This window comes from Aaosphaeria arxii (assembly GCF_010015735.1).
Source record: "Aaosphaeria arxii CBS 175.79 unplaced genomic scaffold BU24scaffold_2, whole genome shotgun sequence".
Lineage (NCBI taxonomy): Eukaryota > Fungi > Ascomycota > Dothideomycetes > Pleosporales > Aaosphaeria > Aaosphaeria arxii.
The window spans coordinates 4,072,094-4,090,522 of record NW_022983475.1 but is presented as its reverse complement, the minus strand read 5'-3'; the positions used below and the strand labels follow the sequence as shown (position 1 = coordinate 4,090,522).

General features: G+C 47.6%; 9 protein-coding genes across 9 annotated transcripts; 4 read left to right on the top strand and 5 right to left on the bottom strand.

The window, feature by feature from the left end:
- Positions 1 to 167: 167 nt before the first annotated feature.
- BU24DRAFT_130901 (uncharacterized protein) lies at positions 168 to 2,850 on the top strand. The gene is made up of 8 exons (XM_033521018.1): positions 168 to 401; positions 462 to 766; positions 834 to 1,147; positions 1,198 to 1,278; positions 1,337 to 1,956; positions 2,018 to 2,191; positions 2,245 to 2,634; positions 2,689 to 2,850. The coding sequence occupies exons 1-8, from the start codon at positions 217 to 219 to the stop codon at positions 2,714 to 2,716; spliced, it is 2,097 nt and encodes a 698-aa protein (XP_033388308.1). The 5' UTR covers positions 168 to 216; the 3' UTR covers positions 2,717 to 2,850.
- On the bottom strand, positions 2,848 to 3,715 carry BU24DRAFT_489817 (peroxisomal d3,d2-enoyl-CoA isomerase; the record flags this gene model as incomplete). The annotated part of the gene is made up of 3 exons (XM_033533664.1): positions 2,848 to 3,475; positions 3,526 to 3,641; positions 3,686 to 3,715. The coding sequence occupies 3 exons, from the start codon at positions 3,713 to 3,715 to the stop codon at positions 2,848 to 2,850; spliced, it is 774 nt and encodes a 257-aa protein (XP_033388307.1).
- A 380-nt stretch (positions 3,716 to 4,095) lies between these two features.
- On the top strand, positions 4,096 to 4,854 carry BU24DRAFT_340635 (putative carnitinyl-CoA dehydratase; the record flags this gene model as incomplete). Its single annotated transcript, XM_033523236.1, has 2 exons — positions 4,096 to 4,385; positions 4,437 to 4,854. 2 exons carry the CDS (start codon positions 4,096 to 4,098, stop codon positions 4,852 to 4,854), a joined length of 708 nt encoding a protein of 235 aa, XP_033388306.1.
- A 1,412-nt stretch (positions 4,855 to 6,266) lies between these two features.
- BU24DRAFT_406570 (ADP-ribosylation) lies at positions 6,267 to 7,031 on the bottom strand (the record flags this gene model as incomplete). Its single annotated transcript, XM_033525770.1, has 1 exon — positions 6,267 to 7,031. One exon carries the CDS (start codon positions 7,029 to 7,031, stop codon positions 6,267 to 6,269), a length of 765 nt encoding a protein of 254 aa, XP_033388305.1.
- A 601-nt stretch (positions 7,032 to 7,632) lies between these two features.
- Positions 7,633 to 10,642, bottom strand: BU24DRAFT_419573 (uncharacterized protein). Its single transcript, XM_033527250.1, has 6 exons — positions 10,132 to 10,642; positions 9,960 to 10,079; positions 9,562 to 9,909; positions 8,946 to 9,508; positions 8,836 to 8,899; positions 7,633 to 8,759 (listed from the first exon to the last, which is right to left on the bottom strand). The coding sequence occupies exons 1-6, from the start codon at positions 10,294 to 10,296 to the stop codon at positions 7,965 to 7,967; spliced, it is 2,055 nt and encodes a 684-aa protein (XP_033388304.1). The 5' UTR covers positions 10,297 to 10,642; the 3' UTR covers positions 7,633 to 7,964.
- A 138-nt stretch (positions 10,643 to 10,780) lies between these two features.
- Positions 10,781 to 11,585, top strand: BU24DRAFT_419572 (DUF1763-domain-containing protein). The gene has a single exon (XM_033527249.1). The coding sequence runs from the start codon at positions 10,818 to 10,820 to the stop codon at positions 11,229 to 11,231; it is 414 nt and encodes a 137-aa protein (XP_033388303.1). The 5' UTR covers positions 10,781 to 10,817; the 3' UTR covers positions 11,232 to 11,585.
- Positions 11,438 to 12,500, bottom strand: BU24DRAFT_431571 (DUF814-domain-containing protein; the record flags this gene model as incomplete). Its single annotated transcript, XM_033529875.1, has 5 exons — positions 11,438 to 11,584; positions 11,756 to 11,905; positions 11,968 to 12,071; positions 12,135 to 12,302; positions 12,428 to 12,500. 5 exons carry the CDS (start codon positions 12,498 to 12,500, stop codon positions 11,438 to 11,440), a joined length of 642 nt encoding a protein of 213 aa, XP_033388302.1.
- A 151-nt stretch (positions 12,501 to 12,651) lies between these two features.
- Positions 12,652 to 15,579, bottom strand: BU24DRAFT_489813 (Sec1-like protein). The gene is made up of 7 exons (XM_033533663.1): positions 15,343 to 15,579; positions 15,241 to 15,278; positions 15,099 to 15,186; positions 14,899 to 15,045; positions 14,640 to 14,842; positions 13,949 to 14,590; positions 12,652 to 13,899 (listed from the first exon to the last, which is right to left on the bottom strand). Exons 1-7 carry the CDS (start codon positions 15,374 to 15,376, stop codon positions 12,886 to 12,888), a joined length of 2,166 nt encoding a protein of 721 aa, XP_033388301.1. The 5' UTR covers positions 15,377 to 15,579; the 3' UTR covers positions 12,652 to 12,885.
- Positions 15,580 to 15,696: 117 nt separating this feature from the next.
- BU24DRAFT_365733 (P-loop containing nucleoside triphosphate hydrolase protein) lies at positions 15,697 to 18,404 on the top strand. The gene is made up of 3 exons (XM_033524279.1): positions 15,697 to 16,063; positions 16,119 to 17,182; positions 17,235 to 18,404. Exons 1-3 carry the CDS (start codon positions 15,866 to 15,868, stop codon positions 18,241 to 18,243), a joined length of 2,271 nt encoding a protein of 756 aa, XP_033388300.1. The 5' UTR covers positions 15,697 to 15,865; the 3' UTR covers positions 18,244 to 18,404.
- Positions 18,405 to 18,429: the final 25 nt, after the last annotated feature.

Here is an 18,429-nt window from a genome sequence, read left to right as displayed (position 1 = left end):
TCAAAAATGCGATGCTGTGTCTAGACTACCGTTGTTTGATTCACTAGGATAACAGAACAACTAGTTGTGCCTTGATGAAGGTAGACAATTTTGCCGAGGCATTCGGGTAGCTAGCATCGTTGCCTTGGACTCCGAGGTGTTCTCCCTACATGAACATTCTCCATAGCCTTTAACATCTAGCATTGGGAAACGTTCTACTCGCTCACTTTAATCCACATGCAGCGCCCATCAGGCGACAGCGCAGAGACTCCTAGTTCAAGGCGTGGAAGACGTATAAATGCTGCTTGCAAAGCTTGTCATGCGCGCAAAGTAAGATGCAGCCTTGCGCAGACCGGTTCACCATGCATGAACTGCACATTAGACCGGCTGCAGTGCGAGCCAAGAGTGGCTAAACGACGAAGGTTGGTGACGACTTGGGGCAAAATATACAAGTAATGAAGCTGAATTTTTGCTTGTATCAGTCAGAGGAATGAGCTGCCCGCGGCGCCGCCTCAGCGGCAGAGGGACGAGCCTCAATCTGCCAGCGTCCTTCCCACGGCGCCGAGGGCAGATTCGCATAACCAGATATCCCCACCCTCAGAGAGCACACAAGAGCGCCAAAATCTTAGTGAAGCTGTACCTACTCCACTTGATGCCGAACGCGAAGAGCAAAGAACACCCTACCGTCCCTTTGCCGAACATTTTAGCCATCATCCTGGACAGAGTGGTTCAAGTCCTTTTCCCTTAGATGACGATGCCTCGGAGCATCGTTGTTCGCCCGTATACGGTGAGCCAAACATCTTTGGGATATTGTTGAGGGGTGAAGACTTCAGCCACTAACCTACAGTATCCAGGTGATCCTCATGGGGTCGGTCTTGTCGCAGACATATGTGAGCCTGGGCGGAAGGAAAAGAGTGGCCATTTCCTCGTGCCACAGATCAAATCTAGTCATATAGACCCTCAGACGATAGATTTCTTGCGTCTCAGGGGTGCTTTTGATCTACCCGTCTTAGAAGTTTGCGACATGCTAATACAGGCGTATTTCCACCATGTGCATCCCTTTTTTCCAGTAGTAGAACCTCGAGGTTTCCTCGAGAAGTTTCATAGCGAACATCGCTTTGAGATTAGTACGCACCTACTTTGGAGTATGTTTCTGGCAGCTGCCAATGTAAGCTGATCAATGTATTGCCTCATGAGTTGCAAGTTAACTTGCGCTAGTTCGCGGATAGCAAAACCCTGAAGACGGCCCAATTTCCATCTCGTAAAGAAATGAAACGTTCAATGTACACGAAAGCAAAGGTAGAAGACTTCAACCATGATCTGCTGAATGACAAGCTAAAGGATCTGCTGTTTATAGGCTCTTTATGACGCAGAGTACGAGCGAGACAAGGTCACACTGATCCAGGCCGTTCTTCTGATGGGTTTTTGGTATGCTGATACTGAAGATCGCACAGGACCTTGGCACTGGAACGGAGTAGCGATCAGCCTATGTCAGACAATTGGATTGCATCGGGATCCAGACAGTAGCTTAGGTCATGCGAGATCTTTATCTGTCTATAATAGAAGACTCTGGAGGCAGCTCTGGTGGAGCTGCTTCTACCGAGAGGCTTGGTTCTCCGCCGGCATGGGCAGACCAATGCGCATCCAACTTACTGACTGTAGCTCTACAATGCCAACGGTACAAGATCTTGAGGACCGAGTTGCAGAAATAAGCTGTACTCTCCGGGAAAAGTATCTGCCGGATGATATGAGAAGATTGTCCATGCTGTGGATACATCTGTTGGAGCTTACCGTTGCGTTATCGAATATTTTGTTGGGGCAACACCGAGCAAATCGCGTGCTACCAACAGAAAACGAGATAGAACAGATTGAGAGTCAGATCCGGGCTTGTTTCGACAAATACTCTAACATCATGAGATTAGGCAGGCAAAGTCGCCTCGTATTGTTGTATGCTTATCACTTTGAAATATATATCGAGTATGTAGGAGCTCGATTCCGGCCCTGGCGAAACCCTGTCGAAGACTAAATTAATTACCAGATCTGTTTCTATCATCCTCTACCGACCATTCCTTCTCATGAACCCAACCGAGTCCTTCTCTCAGGAATGGAAATCGATCGTCGAGCGGAAGACGAGATCTGCAGCTGCTTCCGTCAACATGAGCCTCAGTAACATGATCGGCACTGATATGATCAATGATTGCCAATCAATGATGTATGTTTTTGCTATGATTAACGAGTAAGGGAAGCAAACTAAACCACGGGTAGCTGTATCGCCTTGGTGCCTGCATTGCAAGTCCATCTTCTTGATTATTCGTCACATAAAAACATGATTCATCGAATGGGATCCAAACACCTTGAGATATGCATGATCGTAGTTGAGGAGTTGAAAGAGACATTTTTTGGGGCCGAGATCTTGTACAGAATGTTCTCCAAGGCCCAAAAGCAGATATTGAGTCGGAGAATTGCAGCACTTTCCGAAACCGAGACCGCTCCAAATGTTGATACAATGACACCGTCAAATTCAATCGCTCCCGATATGTGGACAGATGTATCGGTGGCGCCGCATCAAGTTCATGATGATGAGTTCGATACATTATCTGCGATTCGAAGATCTTATGATGGTTCTATGCCATTTGATTTTTTTGCTGACATTGGGTAAGTTTCATACTCATTGGCTGTTTGTTATATTACTGACATTCAGTTTTTCAGTTTTGACTTCAACCTACTCGACACATAATCTGGTTGAGACCCGTCATTCGGATCGTCAGGCTAGTCAATCCAAATTGTATAACTTTAGCAGCAATAATGTTTTTTGAGGACTGTTCAAGCTATTCTGATCAGGCTTCCATGCCATTGCCAGGTCTCAGGTTACAATTTGTGTTTCTTCTCACCAGTGACGATCTTCTTCATCTCCGCTTGCGGAATACCCTCAGCGAAACGATTGACACCGGTAAACAATTCATCCAATGCCAGGCTCTCTTGTTCCCGAATAAGCGATCGTCGCATGATCCGCTTTATTTCTATGACACTCGAAGGGACCAGGTGTGCCCCAAAGGAGTTTCGAATATCCTCTAGAACCAAGGCCCTGAAGTCCGAATCATCCTTTCCTTCCACGACGGTATTAACAAAGCCCGCTGCTTTCAGCTCATCAAGTCTGATTTTTCTGCCCTTCAGCAGTGCCTCGTTAGCCAGACCAAATCCCAACCTCCGTATAAACGCAGCGCTAGCGCCACCTTCGGAAGCAAGGCCCAAAGACCCAAAGGGGGTGAGCAGATATGCTCCTGGAGCAGCATAGATGAAGTCCGAGTGTGAGACAAGAGCAGCTGACAACCCAAGGACGGGCCCGTTCAGAGCACAAATGAGAATCTTCGAGTGTGTGAAGAACGCGCTGGGAACATCGATTGTATTGTTGACAAGTGCAGAGAGCCAGGCTTTCCGTGGTTCATCCTCGGTGGAGCTCGCTGCAGTTGCAGGGCGGGCTTGTAGATCCGCACCTCTAGTGAATGTTAGCTTTGGTCCTATTCAATGTAAGACTGGGGCGGCTACGCTGAGAAGACTCTACCTGTGCCAATGATCAAGGTCACAAGGGTGTCTGGGTGTGCATCTGCTTGTCTTACCAGACTTCCTAATCGATAGTAGAGGGGTTGAGTAAGTGCGTTGAGCTTTTTGGTAAATTCAGGGTGATGATGCAGATATTCACAGCAACCTCAAGCGTAAGGGCAGTGTCATTAGACATCGTGGCGGGTAAGGATGTGCTTTTCAGCAAAACGTCGATTCAACGAATGTCCAGGCAACTTGCACACAGATAGTCACTAGACAGACATGTATTTGTATTGCACCACTATTCTACCACCGAGGCCTTTCGGTAATACATAATCTTGGCGTTTCAAATTCACTGGACTGCTACACCGAGGTGAATGCATATATGAAGTGCGATTAGGCGCCTCGGCATCCTCATTTCTTGCCAGATACCTCGGCGTGCTGAGTGAACATCAAATTGGAACATGGTCATGCGCGTGATGTCTGAACCAGATGACAGGTCAGGGACTCGTATATCTTCACGACAATCTCTCCTACTCTGTAGCGGTTCGCCGCTTCCCAGAAGAATTCCCCACCATGTTCAAACTCCCGTTTGGAAAAGATGGCCTCTTTGACTGCTCTTCCCCTGAAACCGGGATCTACGTACTGAATTTCTCTTCCGGATCACAAAATCAGGTTACCACCTCATTCCTCGAAGCATTTTTGGATGCCCTTGACAAGGTCGAGCGCGAGAACAAAACCGGTGTTCTAGTATTCACAAGCTCAAATCCCAAATTCTTCAGTAACGGATTCGATCTCGACCATGTGGGTTCGCATCCTAAAATTATGGAAGAAGCTATGTTTCCACTCCTTGAACGACTTCTCACGTAAATATTCTCTTCGTGTCCAGATGTCTCTTCAGAGTCTGATCTACCCAGATTTCCGTTGCCAACCATAGCTCTCATTAACGGCCATGCGTATGGGGCTGGTGTCTTCATTGCTATGGCGAGTGATTATCGCATTCAGAATAGCTCACGAGGATTTCTTTGTCTACCCGAAGTAGACATGGGCCTCAGGATTCCTCCGCCTATTGCCATGATGATTCAGCACAAGATGTCCGGGTCTCAGGCATATCGAACAGCAGTGCTGGAAGGCAAACGAATGAAAGGAGAAGAGACATTGAAGCTCGGGATTGTGGATGCGCTAGGCGGTCGTCCGGAATGCATTGCACTCATAAATGAAAGGAACTTGGTCTCAAAATCGGAGAGTGGAGTCTATGGTGTCCTTAAAGAGGACGCCCATAAAAATATTTTGGCAGGTTTCAAAGCAGGGTTGCAGCACAAACCGAGAATGTAGATATATCATTGACGCGTGTAGCTACGAAGATGCACTACCTGATCCCACATAGGAGATTCTTCAACGATACAAGTTCTGTTTTGCATGTGTAAAAAGCTTGATCTATTCGCATTTCTGTCTTCGAGAGGGCAGATAAGAAAATAAAGTATTGATTTTGAACTATCCGACTGTTATTTAAAAAAGCAACAAAAAAACTTATCAAAAGAGAATTATCTGCCAAAGTCGTGATGCTACCTACGACCATGAGGTGAAGCCATCCATTCAAGCGCCGCCTCAACCCCACAACTGCACTACACTATACTATCTACCCACTCCACCCACTTATTACCAAGACGATCGATCTGAAGGAGCAAAAGAAGCAAAAAAACATACAACAGCGGGGATTCGCTGATGGTCACCCACTCAACTACTAGTCCGCCGGTACTATGCTTAAGTATGGCTGAGCGAACGGGAAGCCCTGTTTTCATAGTCCAATGGTCGTATGTGCAAGTCTTACCATTGAGGGCGTATATATAGCAAACATTGAGGGTGCATATATCTGGAAATACGATATGCCTCTGGTTCAAATATAGGACGCACGCAGGCACGCAGGATACAAACACTCGAGATCATCACAGATGGTACATCACTAGGGCCGCGCATACAAAGATTTACTAAATTAAGAACCACAAGTGTTGAACAATAAACATTACACAGGGATTTGTTCAAGTAAGTATTAGCCTCAAGGATCTAAATCAAAGGAGTTACTCGTACCATACAACGTCACCTGTTGACCTTGGGATGGAGGGAGTGCACCAAATCGTATGGGTACCCGCGAATGACGTATTGGCAATATCAGTATTAGGGAGTCAACATGATAGAGAAGGACAATGTTGATTCAGGGGAAATCTCAACGTTTGTTATATTCTGCAAGAAGTCATGTTATCAGCCACAATATCTTGATAGTTGATCTCTTGCCCACTGTCACAGAAGTTGTTCCTGCATTCAAAGATGCTTTTAAGTAGTAGAAGTCTTTTGGGCGTGTTCATGTGTGCTATATATCGATGGCCTGTAGCAGTATATAGGTAATCAAAACCTTCCGATCACTATCAACCGTCTTCTACCTCAGTAGTGTATCAAGATCTTTGAAAGGTTTTCAGACTAAAGTCTGTTCCTCTAATGCTCTTTACCGCTCTCTTCGTTAGAAAATATATCCTTATTCCGACACAAGTCTTGGACCGAACCAACTTCAGCAATCATCGTCGCCTGCCGTGTAGTGTATTAATTTTGGTATAATTGAGCAATGAGAAGTAATTGGAGTCGTGGGAGGCGCTGAAGTATACGCGAAAGAATGTGTTCACCCTGTCCCTGACAAAATGCTAACCCTAATTGGACCTGTACGACTCCAATTGCCACCCGGCATAGAGAGTAGATTACTGCATAGATTTCGTGGATCTTTGCAACAGCTTTTGAGCAAAGTCTTTCCAGGGGGATTCAGTCCATGCTGGGAAATCTTTAGGGAAGCCAGCCAAGTCGTATTGTGCACCGCCATCAGTTTGACCCTTATACTTCTCGCTGTTGAACGTTCGATTCGTGGGTTCAAGCAAATGTTCCGCGTAAAAGCTGTCGTCGTTTTTCACAAATGGACCTGGAACACGTGCCCTTGATTGGCGACCAGGGAAGGAGCACCAGCCTATAATTTGGTCCATTGGGATGCCTCCCTTGGCTGCAAACTCCAACTGTACTGGATATTTATTGTATTGCTTCAAGGTTTTTTGGGTATCGACGAAGTTGTGGGAAGTCTTAATCTTGTAGAGATAACCTCCGTTATTAAAACCTTTGAGTATTTCTTCGCCAGCTTCTTTTAAGAAACTTGTAGCGACATAGCCAGAAACTTCTCCAACTGATTCAGGATAGAGTACATCCTGGGTAGGAACTTCACCTAGAATATGTCTGTATAGACTATCGTTAGGCGTCCCATCCTTCAATTGAAAACCATTTGCTGGAGCAATTTCGGAGGGCGAACGTCTATCACCACGCCATACCTCCGTAACTTTATCAGGACGCTCAGAGGATGGCTCATGAGTTATCGGATCGACCCAACGTCCAACATCAATGCGTGGTTTTGGACGAATGAGACCTGCATTGCTAAAGGTAATGAATGTCTCTAGGAGGAGCAAAAGCGTGAAATAAAGCATATTTTTCAAGAACTTTGCAATACAAAAGCTAAAGGTAAATGAATGAGACAAATGAATGAATGAGGGGAGACAGGAAATTTCGAAGAACACGAATGAGTGATGTAGGTAAAGGACTTAAGCTAGGCTAAAGGGGCCCTTTTATCTTTTCAACTCCGATCCTAATTTTTAAGTTGGGGAGACAGACTGTTCGGCACTTCGGAATCCTGAGACATATTGTGTTGTTACTCACGCGCAATAGGGTATGTTGATCAGACAAAACTTTGTATTGGGTTGCAGGGTGCATCTAATGTCCGACAATATAATGTATAACAGTTACTAAGTAAAGTTCAGCAAGTAATATATGGGGACTAGCATCTCCAGAAAGCAGCAAAGAAGTGCAGAACGGAACGAACCATTCTTTAGAGCGGGATGGTTGTTTTGTCAAATGTGGTCCAAGGCGGAAATGCCTGGTTCACCATCCCAAGATCCGAGATGTGCACCTAGCCCTATCGCAACTGTGTTGCCTGTAGTAGATCACTAGAGCTACGCACACAAAGATTTACCTAATTGAGAAATACAAGTGTTCAACAAGAAACATTACACGGAAAATTGTTAATTCTTCCTTTGTTGGTATGATTTATACATCGTGGGTATTATGTACATCTCTTTGGTGTTGTAGTTTTTGCCTACTGATCATGCAAGTGTAGACAGGCTGACTGCACTGTGCGACATGATCTGAATCCCTGCAATACCAAAACTTCAATTCCGCAAGTAGAGCCCGTATAAAACAGTACTTTAATACCTTGGGCTAGCTCCATAATTGATCGAAGTTGTATATAGCCGCCCGCTAATGTAGAAAACGTAATGACGATCATGAGAATACATAGCCAGAAGGCTTTAGAAAATGGGGTATCGTAAAATGCAAACGCTGACGTGATTCCGAGAGGGGAGCAATCAATAAAAACCAGATCTGTTACGATACTCGCTAGGTGCCGCAGAGTAGCGAATTTGGCGGTTGACTGGCTCAAAATGGTCGTATTGGGGGGCTGATCTCTCAGCATATGCAAGTACGCGATTGGCTTGGGCGCCGTAGGAATTAGAAACGTATGGCCGACCACGAAGTGCATACGTATGTGAAGGGTCAGTATCAAAGAGTCGATCTCTGTCTGAACGCCTATATGGGCTGGAGTTCAGGTCAACGTCGATACGTGGAGGGGCTGGTCCGTGAGACAGCTGCCTCCCGGACCGATTATATGTGTCATCCAGAGGTAGTCGGGTATGTGAGCGATTCAGAATAGATTGGGGAGGTGGCGGTGGCAATGGAGCACTATGGTCTAGGGGCCTGAGGCGTTTGTGCTGAGGTTCATACGGACGAGGGTCTTCGCGAATGATGGGTGCGAAAGCTTTCCTTTTGGGTGTATGCACAATGGGATGATGACTTCCCATGGGAGCAGAGCCGTGGTCATCGATAGGGATCAAACCTTCAGGGTAGCGCCTTGGAGATACTACAATCCCGGTCTCTTGCTCAATAGATGGGAGCACAATTTCTTCTCTTGATGAACGCCCCGAGTTGCCCAGGTGCGCTGATCTCATTCCATGGGTGTCTTGTGAGTCGACTTGTCTTGGGCTTTGCACGCGCCCATTGCTATGATGAAAGACAGAAGACGGCGGAGGGGGGTACTCTACCGTATGAGAAGCATACTCTGCTGCCCTTGTTGGTACCAGGCCGGGTTCATCAATTGGTTCAAGCTGTGAGAGTTAGCTATATCCACCGGAAGAGCCTGCTGGAATCAGCCCCCCGATAGCATCGTCCCGAAGTACTCACGTTATACCATTTCCCATCCGAGGCCTGTACCAGGCCCGCACGTGGAGCAGGTCGAACTCCTCGTCTATGTAATTTAGCTGTGTTCAGAAAAACATCGCGTGGAAACCTACACTTCTGTCTGTCGTTTGATGTGTGGGATGGAAGGGTAATTATGGCTCAAAGGCACTTGCTGCATATAAGATGGTTGCGCAGGGACTCTGACGAGCGGTCTGGGTGATCCAGGAACAGAGATGACACCCCTGTGCGCAGGCTCTAGATATATCATCCGCCTTCTGTGACCAACGGGGCGCACGTCTAGAGAAAACATATCTGCTGGATTATTAGGGCGCAGTTCGCCCGCAGTCGCCTGGCTAGATATGATTTCCATGCTAGCTTCACTTCCATCGAACGAGGTATCATCAGTCTCACTCTCATCATCGCTTTCATCATCGTCGAGAACGATGATCTCACGAAATGTTTCTTCTAGCTCATTGCCAGCGTCACCCTCGTCGCGCCATTCTTTCAACTTGCCATAAGTGATCGACTGTACTTGGGATCGTGCTTCGGGCCAAGTTCCTCCAGTCTTTAGGATGGTGTCATAATTTGTGTACTGGTGACGAATATACGCTCCAACGGCAAGTTGCACACGGCGCGCAAGGGTTAGATCTTTAGCATTACCTACTCTGTTCGTTCCCTACGAGTTGTTAAGATCTCCGTTTAATCCTGACGGTACATAATATTACTCACCTCTTCGAAAGCATGGCTTACGACTCCGTCAAGGTCTGATGAAGGAATCTTTGGAAATACTTCCAAGATTGCGCCGCGGATCTGATCTTTCGTTTCTTTTTCAGTCATGGGTCGACCATGGAGACGCATACGGTGTCCATAATCCCGCAGCGTCCTGGCTAACCTTGTCTCTTCATAATTTCTTGAGCTTTTATGAAACGTTCCGTTTCGCCATATGTATCCCAGTACATCGCAAGCTTCGTCTATGATTTGATTGGGGAAATGGTGCCCTATCCTTTGGGTGTCGATACGAGGCGCGTGGTCGTTATCCTTTTCAGGATCGGAATTCTTCCTTGCCTTTGGTTGTGCCTGTGATGATATGTTAATGCTGGCTCGATTAACTGAGAACAAGAACGCACAGTTACAATATGGGCTTCCAGATTACGCTGTCTACATCGTTCTTTGCAATATTCTGTGAGTTCTGGGTGACCCAAGGGCACAAAGGTGTATCCTGGTGGTGATTCTGCGGAGTATGCCATCTATTTACAAGTTAGGTTTCCGAAATTGAGATAATCAAGTGAGTCTACGGACAACAGAGCGAAGTTTCTTCTTTTCTTGCGTGACGACCTCCATCACGACTTTGTATGGTTTCTTTTTCCGTGCGGCTTTGGCGCGATCAACTGTAGATAGACTAGAACCTACGGCATGCCGCGATCCATGCCGTGATCCATGATGGTTCACAGGAACACGAGCCATGCTGCCCGGAATCGAGAGAACTCCGTCAGATCTTTGGGCAATAGAGGCAAAAGCCTAAGTCCTGTAACGTATGATTTGTTAGTAGCAAGTGGAACGAGAAGAGTTGAAGTGGCGATAGCCGAAAGCAACACTGTCGGTAATCAGTTCTGGCGGGACTATGTGGTGTTCACCGCTCCAGCGACTCTACAACCCTGCCGCCAGTCAATCCTCTTGACAGCGGCACGATGGGAAGTTGGTCTGCTGCAAAACAAGGAACACGTTGAAGTACGAGTATAATGACCGTTTGGCCCTTCTACAAACTCGACCTTGGGCGAGCGTAAATACAGGTAGGTTGGAGTGTGTGTGTGAAAGAGCGAGAGAGAGGGCGGGCAGCGAAAGTGAGGCAAGTCATCAAAATGCCAAGAGTGGTAAAAGGCTTGGCATCAAGCGGCCACATCTGCGCTCTTATTGGTTGGCTCCTCCTGATTATTCAGATTGCCCATCTGCCTGGATTATCATACAAACAACAACATCTTCAGGCCATGGCGCAGCAAGAGATCATACACGCGTATCGACATCTCTATCGGCACTCCCTCCGCGCCATATTATACTCAAAACCAGCGAGATACACTCTTCGATCACGCATCCGCCTCGCGTTCCGCAAAAGCCCTCCTGAAGCGTACGACCCTCAAAGGGTTGCCAACACCATCGAATTCCTGCAGTACGCTGCACGCGAAAATGGTCTAGAACACAAGATAGTGAAGAATCTCCTTCTTGTATGGTGGAACCAAGATCTCGGTGGATACAACAGGGCAGCTCGCAATACAACCAGAATTTCGAATGAAGGGACGGAAATCAAAACGACGGCATATGACACATTCAACCATAGTATTATGATGTTAAATGAGAGTATGGGCATGTGTCTGCCACACATGACTACTCGAGATCCGATTTGAAATGCCTGAACAAGACACCCTAATCAAAGAGTCTGTTCTGCTAGAAATAATAAGGTGGCCCTATTCAACAAAGATGGCTTGCAGGGCCTGCAAGTGCTGCTTGATAACATCAACCAGCCGCTAACTCTTCATAATCATCAGGCCTAGGCCTCCTATGGGGTGAACGAAGGTCCTAAGCATGGGGCCGGTCTAACGTCGCCTTCGCATTACATGAAATCATCGAGGAAATCTTCGTCCCGATCTTGATTACTGGATTGCGCGACATTGTCCTCGGCCATCAGATCATCATACATATGATCCCTTTGCCAGGCCTTTTCTTTGCGCTCTTTAGCGACGCGAGCTTCTTCCTTGCGCTATAAAGTAATCAGCAACCTCAAGCACAAGGCCTGAGCCATTTGAAGAATGGCACTACGGATGGAGTGGAAGGATGATGCTTGGGAGAGCGAGGGGGATAATTGAGTAAGGAAGTTGATCAAGGAAGTTGATATGGCATAGTTGATAAACGATTCAGCAAAGTAACATACCCTAGTCTGTTGAGCATCTCTATCTTTCTTCCTAAGCTCCTTGAGTCGATTCTCCTTCTCCATTGCCAGGTCAGGGAACTTCTCGACTTTAGTTTTGTTCAGCCGATTCACAATCGGATTCTCGCGCTGCGCGACGTGCACACGTTTGACCTGTCACAAACATCTCATTTAGCCACATCAAATAAGTACAACAATAGATGACTGTAGTTTACCTTGCGGTTGTCCTTGAAACCAACTTGGCCGACCGCCATGCTGCCATCTTTTTTCAGATTCGACCACGGCGTGTAGATGACAGTGATGTTGTCCTTCTTGTTACCTGCATGTGGAGTCAGCCAAAACTATGTGATGGAATCATCTGGGAAACAGGACTATAATTTACCCTCGATACTGTTGGCTTTGGTCAACTGGGCGCAATCGATCAGGAGATTCTGTTCGATATCTTCCCATGCCTGGCCGTCGGGGAGTCTCAAGTAAATATGGGCGGACGAGAGATTGTCAACGTGGAACCAGACGTCTTCCTCGAAGCCATATTTGATAAGCTCCTCATCTGTAGATAGTCAGAAGAAGTTTAACGAACGAAATTTTGATTCGCTGAGATATTTTAATTGGCCTATGGTTTATATTGATTTGTTTCCGATGAAGAATAGTGAATGTTGGGGTGGAAAATCATACTTTCAACCTTGTCTTTGCCAACGTAGATGAAGGCTGATGGAGACACCGTATTAGAGGTGAAATAGTAGACCATCTTGAGCGGCGCTCTCCCGATGATGGGGGCGTTGACACACTTGATACTCGAAAGGTGAAGCGCGTAATCAGGTAGTCGCTGAGCGGTGAATTTCGGTGCACGTGGTGGGGAATTTAGGTAGATGGTGGGGTACGCCACACTAAGACAGCACAGGACCATTCCCTGGGTTAAATGTTTTTAATCCCATTCTTTATTCTACACACAAATTCCAATCGTGTCTAGCGCCAGCCAGTGGTATCGAATAGACAATACGCATCCTCATGATCAAAAACGCCAATTGCCTAAATGCAATGCATTCGCTCCGATTCCCATGCTTGAAAAATGAAAACTACTATCGGCATGCTACATACTAGAATCACAAAGGCAGCTGTCCGCGTACTTCCTACTACGACTTTGAAGAAGAGAAGAAGTGATGTTTCTTCTTCTTTTTCTCTTTCTCTCCATCTTTTGTAAGCTTGCCTGTCTGAAGGTGACTTCCGGGGCCACTCTGTGCTTTCCCGGAATTCAGGGTCATCTGAGCCAAACCAGCGGTGGGTGGGCCGCCTCCTGGTCTGGATGGCAAACCACCTTGCATATTCGGCGCCGGTGCTCCTGCTGGCATTGGTCGTGGCGGAGCAGGTTTTGGTGCGACTGGTTTCGGTGGCTCCGGCTTCTCGAACAGATGGGCGGGCGCCTTGGGCTGAGGGCCGTCCACAGGCAGATGCAGCTGCCGGCGACTTACGCTCAAATCCCCAACCTGCCGTAGATAGAGACTCGGGTTAACCATATGAGAGCTTACAAGGAAGACATCTCTGGAAGTTTTCTGAGACACCTCGTAACAAGCACGAGACTCTGAGTAGGTCGCTCCACCAGCTACAAATACGATCACTCGCTGTCGAGGCTCGACACTGTTAAGACGAGTCTTTGCCCACGTCGGCTTCGCGGATCTAAGGGATGCGGCCGATACATTGTCTTGGGTAGAAGGATATGCTTCTTCGGCCTGTGGTTTGGTGTATGGGAACACATCTTGAGGTAAAGTACCACGGATATGCTCTTCCAGCAGGCTCTGTACTCCGTTCACATATCTTGACAATGCATACTCTTCAGCATTGGGAGGAGGTGTCGTGTTTGGAGGAAACAGAGGGGGTGGCGGGTCACGCTTTTCTTTCAAAGCTTTGGAGGTGCGCGCACCGAGGAGATCCAGGTTTCGGATGACGGAACCATCTTGAGGTGGAAGTTGAGAATGAAGGAGAAGCTTCTGGAGATCTGCAGGGAGAATTCCATCCTTGAACAGAACGTAGAGTGCAATGAGGCGCAAACGGTCGGCTGGGGTGACGGCTTCTTCATCCAAAGTTCGAACAACTTGATCGGCCATGTTCTTTGCTTTGCGATAATCCTCGTCAAGCCCTGTCGCCAAACACTACCACAATGTTAGTTTCAAAAGCAAGAGGTTCTATGGGCATGCTTACCTGTTCTACAGAGGCCAAGTCTGGAAGTTTTTGCCTTTGGAATATATTCATGCATTCTTGAGCCATAGTCAGGTGCAACGAATATGCCTCTTTCATCTCCTGGAACTGAGGGAGGCCGGCCATCATATCTTTGATCGCATTCAGTCCATTCATCCCAGAGGCGTTTGCACTGTCCTGCTTGGTAAAGTGTGGGTTATCGGCTATAAATCTTTGGAAGTCTCCCATCAACTTGTCGATGGTATCCTTCATGTGACGATGGCGGTTCTCTACCCAAATCTTATCCTTATCGCTGATTTCCATATCCTTCTCCTCTGCCCCTGGTTCGTCTTCGTTTATAACAGTCCTATAGGTTACTTTATCCCCATCTTGTATCTTCAGTAGATCATGAGCCATTGCTTGGTATGTGAACTCGTGAAGGAGTGGCGCGAACAAGTCCATGGAACGGTCGGTGATATATAGTGCGCCGCGTGGTCTGTTTGACTGTGGTGGGAAGTCTGGGTTGAATTGCGCATACATATCGAGTTTCTCTTGTACGAATCGCGCCAAGTGGGAACATAGTACGCTTGCCTCGTGCGTGGGATTGCGAGGTCGATGGTACCGAATAGTCGGATACTCACCAAGGGCGACACAAACACCGGTCAGCTAAGTTCAGTCAGCATAATTCCACTTCATGTGAAATATCAATCGCTACCTTCTCTGCAATGTCCTCCATATGCCCACGAACAAGATTGTTGCAGTCAGGGTGGAATAGGACAGGAAAACTCCATGGATCCTTGAACACCACAAGATGCGATTCTCGTGGATGAAAGTCTATAGACATGACTTTGAACATGCGGATTTGTTGCTGCGCCATCTGTGAATTATCGAGACGTTGCCGCAGATTTGCTGCAGGGACTATGTCTTTCATCAGCGGTTGCAAATATAACAGGGGACATTCTAGGTAGATTTACGGCTTGTCCAGATCAGAAATGTTCCTCTGTATTTCCGCCTCTCGAAGTCGGCCATGACGCAATCAACAATGTGGGGATCTGGTGTGAGGAAGTAGACGGCATCCGTTTCTTTTTGGTCTGGTCTTCGATCTTCGATGCGCTCGATGTCTGCCAAAGCCGTTAGGAAGGTATGTGGAGAGATTATATGTGAGGGGGCGCACTTGTGATATTTTGATTGAGAACGTCATCCTCCTTAACGACATTGTTCATGAGCTTCTGGCTCTTCTCGTCCACGACTAAGACTTTCCACTGCGCACGGGGTTAGAACATCGTCGAGAGTCGTGAAGGGAAAGTAGAGCTTACGTCGCCGCGGGTGGTACCTCGAATGGTGTTTATGATGACTATCAGAATGATTAGTATCTTGTAGCTCGAGGCATATACACACGAAAGGGAGAGAGCGCATACGGTCACGCTGGACATCGATGATTGAGACGCCCATGACGGCGGATTGGCGGGGTGGAACGTCAGATCCCGTCCAACAGCAGATAGATTGTATTTGGTGGAGCTCTCTCGAAGGTTAAATATGTAGAGTCTGAAGATCGTATCGCGTGGAGACAGTGGAGGGCGAAATTGGGCGGGTTGGCAGGCTGGAATGAAGGTGGATTCGAGGGGAAGCTTGTGACGGAGGTGGTTGTGGTGGTGCAAGATGACAGCAAGTGGTAGGTGGGTGGTGGAGGTCGGCGTTTCGCTTTCCGTTCGGGGGTGCCTGGCCTGACGTCCTCGACTGACGTTGGGAGCTTTTTTGGACGTGGGTAGGCTTTTTTTTGAAGAAGCTTTGCTACAATCAGCGACCACTTCCCCCCAGCGCCAACCAATGCAATGTTCATTATGCGCTACCATATTCGCCACTGTTAACGCTTCCGATGCCATTCTACGATAGACGACAACCCTGAGCATTCCCCACGAAGGAACATTCTGCCCGCCTGCAATGCCTACATTGGCAACGCGGCGTCCGTCGCTGTGTCTATTCTGTCAACACATCTTCAAGTCCACTCCTCGACCCCGGCATCCTCTACCGCATACCCCTTCCGCATACTTTTCTGGACGACATGTGAAGGAAAGATTTGAAAGGAGGTCACCGGGAAAACCAGCGAAGCCTCGAGACCTCTCTAAGTTTGGCCAATGGGTACCTTCCACCAGCTCTTGCGGTACCATGATAGCGATCGCTAATCATTTGCCAGAGTTTCAATCCACTCAGAAAACCTCAAAAGGACCCTATCACCCTTGCCCAGCAGGCATTGTCCTCCATCAGAAAGGAATTCGAGCACGCCGATTATCTCGATAGCCTCAACCTTACCCACGATCAATTTTTAGAGCAATGGAACAAATTCATCCGTTACGTTCAAGTTTGGATAAAGAGGGACGCACCGGAGCTTGGGGGTGGACCATCTGCGGCTTCTGAACGAATACTCCAGGCCAAGTTAAAGCAATTATTCTTCGCGCAAGTCTACGGAGGTCGATTTACAAAGGCTGAGCTAGAGAATCAGAAGGGTCTGGCAAACTTACGCTATCCTGCTGAATGGTATCCCGCGACCAGAGAGATTTCGCGTACGGTGCATTTACATGTGGGTCCGACTAATTCTGGAAAGACGTACCACGCTCTTAAGCGTCTCGAAGAATCGAAGCGGGGGATATATCTGGGACCATTGCGTCTCTTGGCGCACGAAGTTTACACACGTTTGAATGCAAAGGGGAAGCCATGTGCGCTTATCACTGGTGAGGAGCAGCGGATACCTAGTGAAGACGTAACCATGTGGAGTTGCACAGTAGAGATGGCTCCGCTGAATACCGAGCTAGAAATAGCTGTCATAGACGAGATCCAGATGATCAATCACCAGGAAAGAGGATGGGCGTGGACGCAAGCGTTCCTTGGGGTCCAGGCCAAAGAACTCCACCTGTGTGGTGAAGCACGTACCGTGCCACTGATCAAGCAGCTATGCGCCATTACTGGGGATAAAGTTGTAGTACACAACTACGAGCGACTCAGCCCTTTGAGAGTTGCAAATAGAAGCTTGAAGGGGAAACTTAATTCTCTGGAAAAGGGCGACTGCATCGTCACCTTCTCAGTTCTGGGCATCCATGCACTGAGACGCCAAATTGAAGGGAAAACCGGGAAAAAGTGTGCAATTGTTTATGGCAGCCTACCTCCCGAGACACGAGCCCAGCAAGCCCGGTTGTTTAATGACCCGGATAATGAGTATGACTTTCTGGTCGCAAGCGACGCTGTGGGCATGGGCTTGAACCTGTAAGTTATTCCATAGGCGGATCATAAAACACAAGGCTAATTGCAATTGTAGGAGCATTAAACGCGTCATCTTTGAAACAACTGTAAAGAACGACGGGCAAAACTACAAGTCATTAGACATATCAGATGTGAAGCAGATAGCTGGTAGGGCCGGTCGCTATAGGAGCGCTCACCAAGCCATCACACAGGATAGCAAAGATGCCGCATCGCAAGCTGTTGCTAATCCTAACATCGGCCTCGATGACGCGAAGCCGACTGAAAAGCCACCGGGTCCACCAAAAGAAGAGACTGTGGGTTATGCCACGACGCTTGAAGACGTAGACTTTCAGTATCTGAAAACAACCATGGAGCGCGATCCTCCTATCATCCGGACTGCAGGCCTTTTCCCGCCATCCGTCGTTGTGGAGAGATTCGCCAATTACTTCCCACCCGGCACTCCGTTCAGCTATATCATGCTGCGTTTACACGAGATCTCGAATACCACTGGTCGATTTCATCTGTGCACGCTTAAAGACCAACTCGCGATTGCAGACGTAATACATCCAATAAGAGGACTGACGATCCAAGACCGCATTCTGCTGTGTGCAGCTCCGACAAATGCCCGCGACGCAAATGAAAAGGAGTTTCTACAGGAACTCGCACGGTGCATCGCTGACAAGAAGACCGGAGACCTTCTTGAGCTACCCATCCCGCTCGAACTCTTAGACGAGAAACCTTCGGGAGGGAGGCCGTTCCTTTTCCGCCTGGAACAACTCCACAAGATGCTGGTCCTGTATCTGTGGGTCAGCTACAGATTCCCTAATGTGTTCACAACAAGGGCACTTGCCAATCACACAAAGCAGCTGGTGGAAGATGCTATCGAGCATGTATTGAGCGAATTCAATTTCACCGAAGCCTCACGTGTCAAGCTGGCCAAACAGCGACAAAGAGCTGTCAAGCGAGGGCTGGAGTACGGGAAACGCGAGGGACTCGAGGATATTGGATCGTCCGGAGAGGAACAGCTGCACATAGACAGCGTCAAACCGAAAACCTTTCAAATTCGACGGGTCAGCAGTAATTAGTACTGCCATGGACCCCAAATGGACGATGGTAGATATAGGTTTGGACCCAGACACAAGATCTTTTATTTCAAGATAAATGTATTAGATAAATGTACAACATTATAGCTAAATGTAAGCAGAGCACTTACATCGGGCATGCATATACTTGCAGGGTATATAGCAAAAGATCGATGAAAATAAACTTTT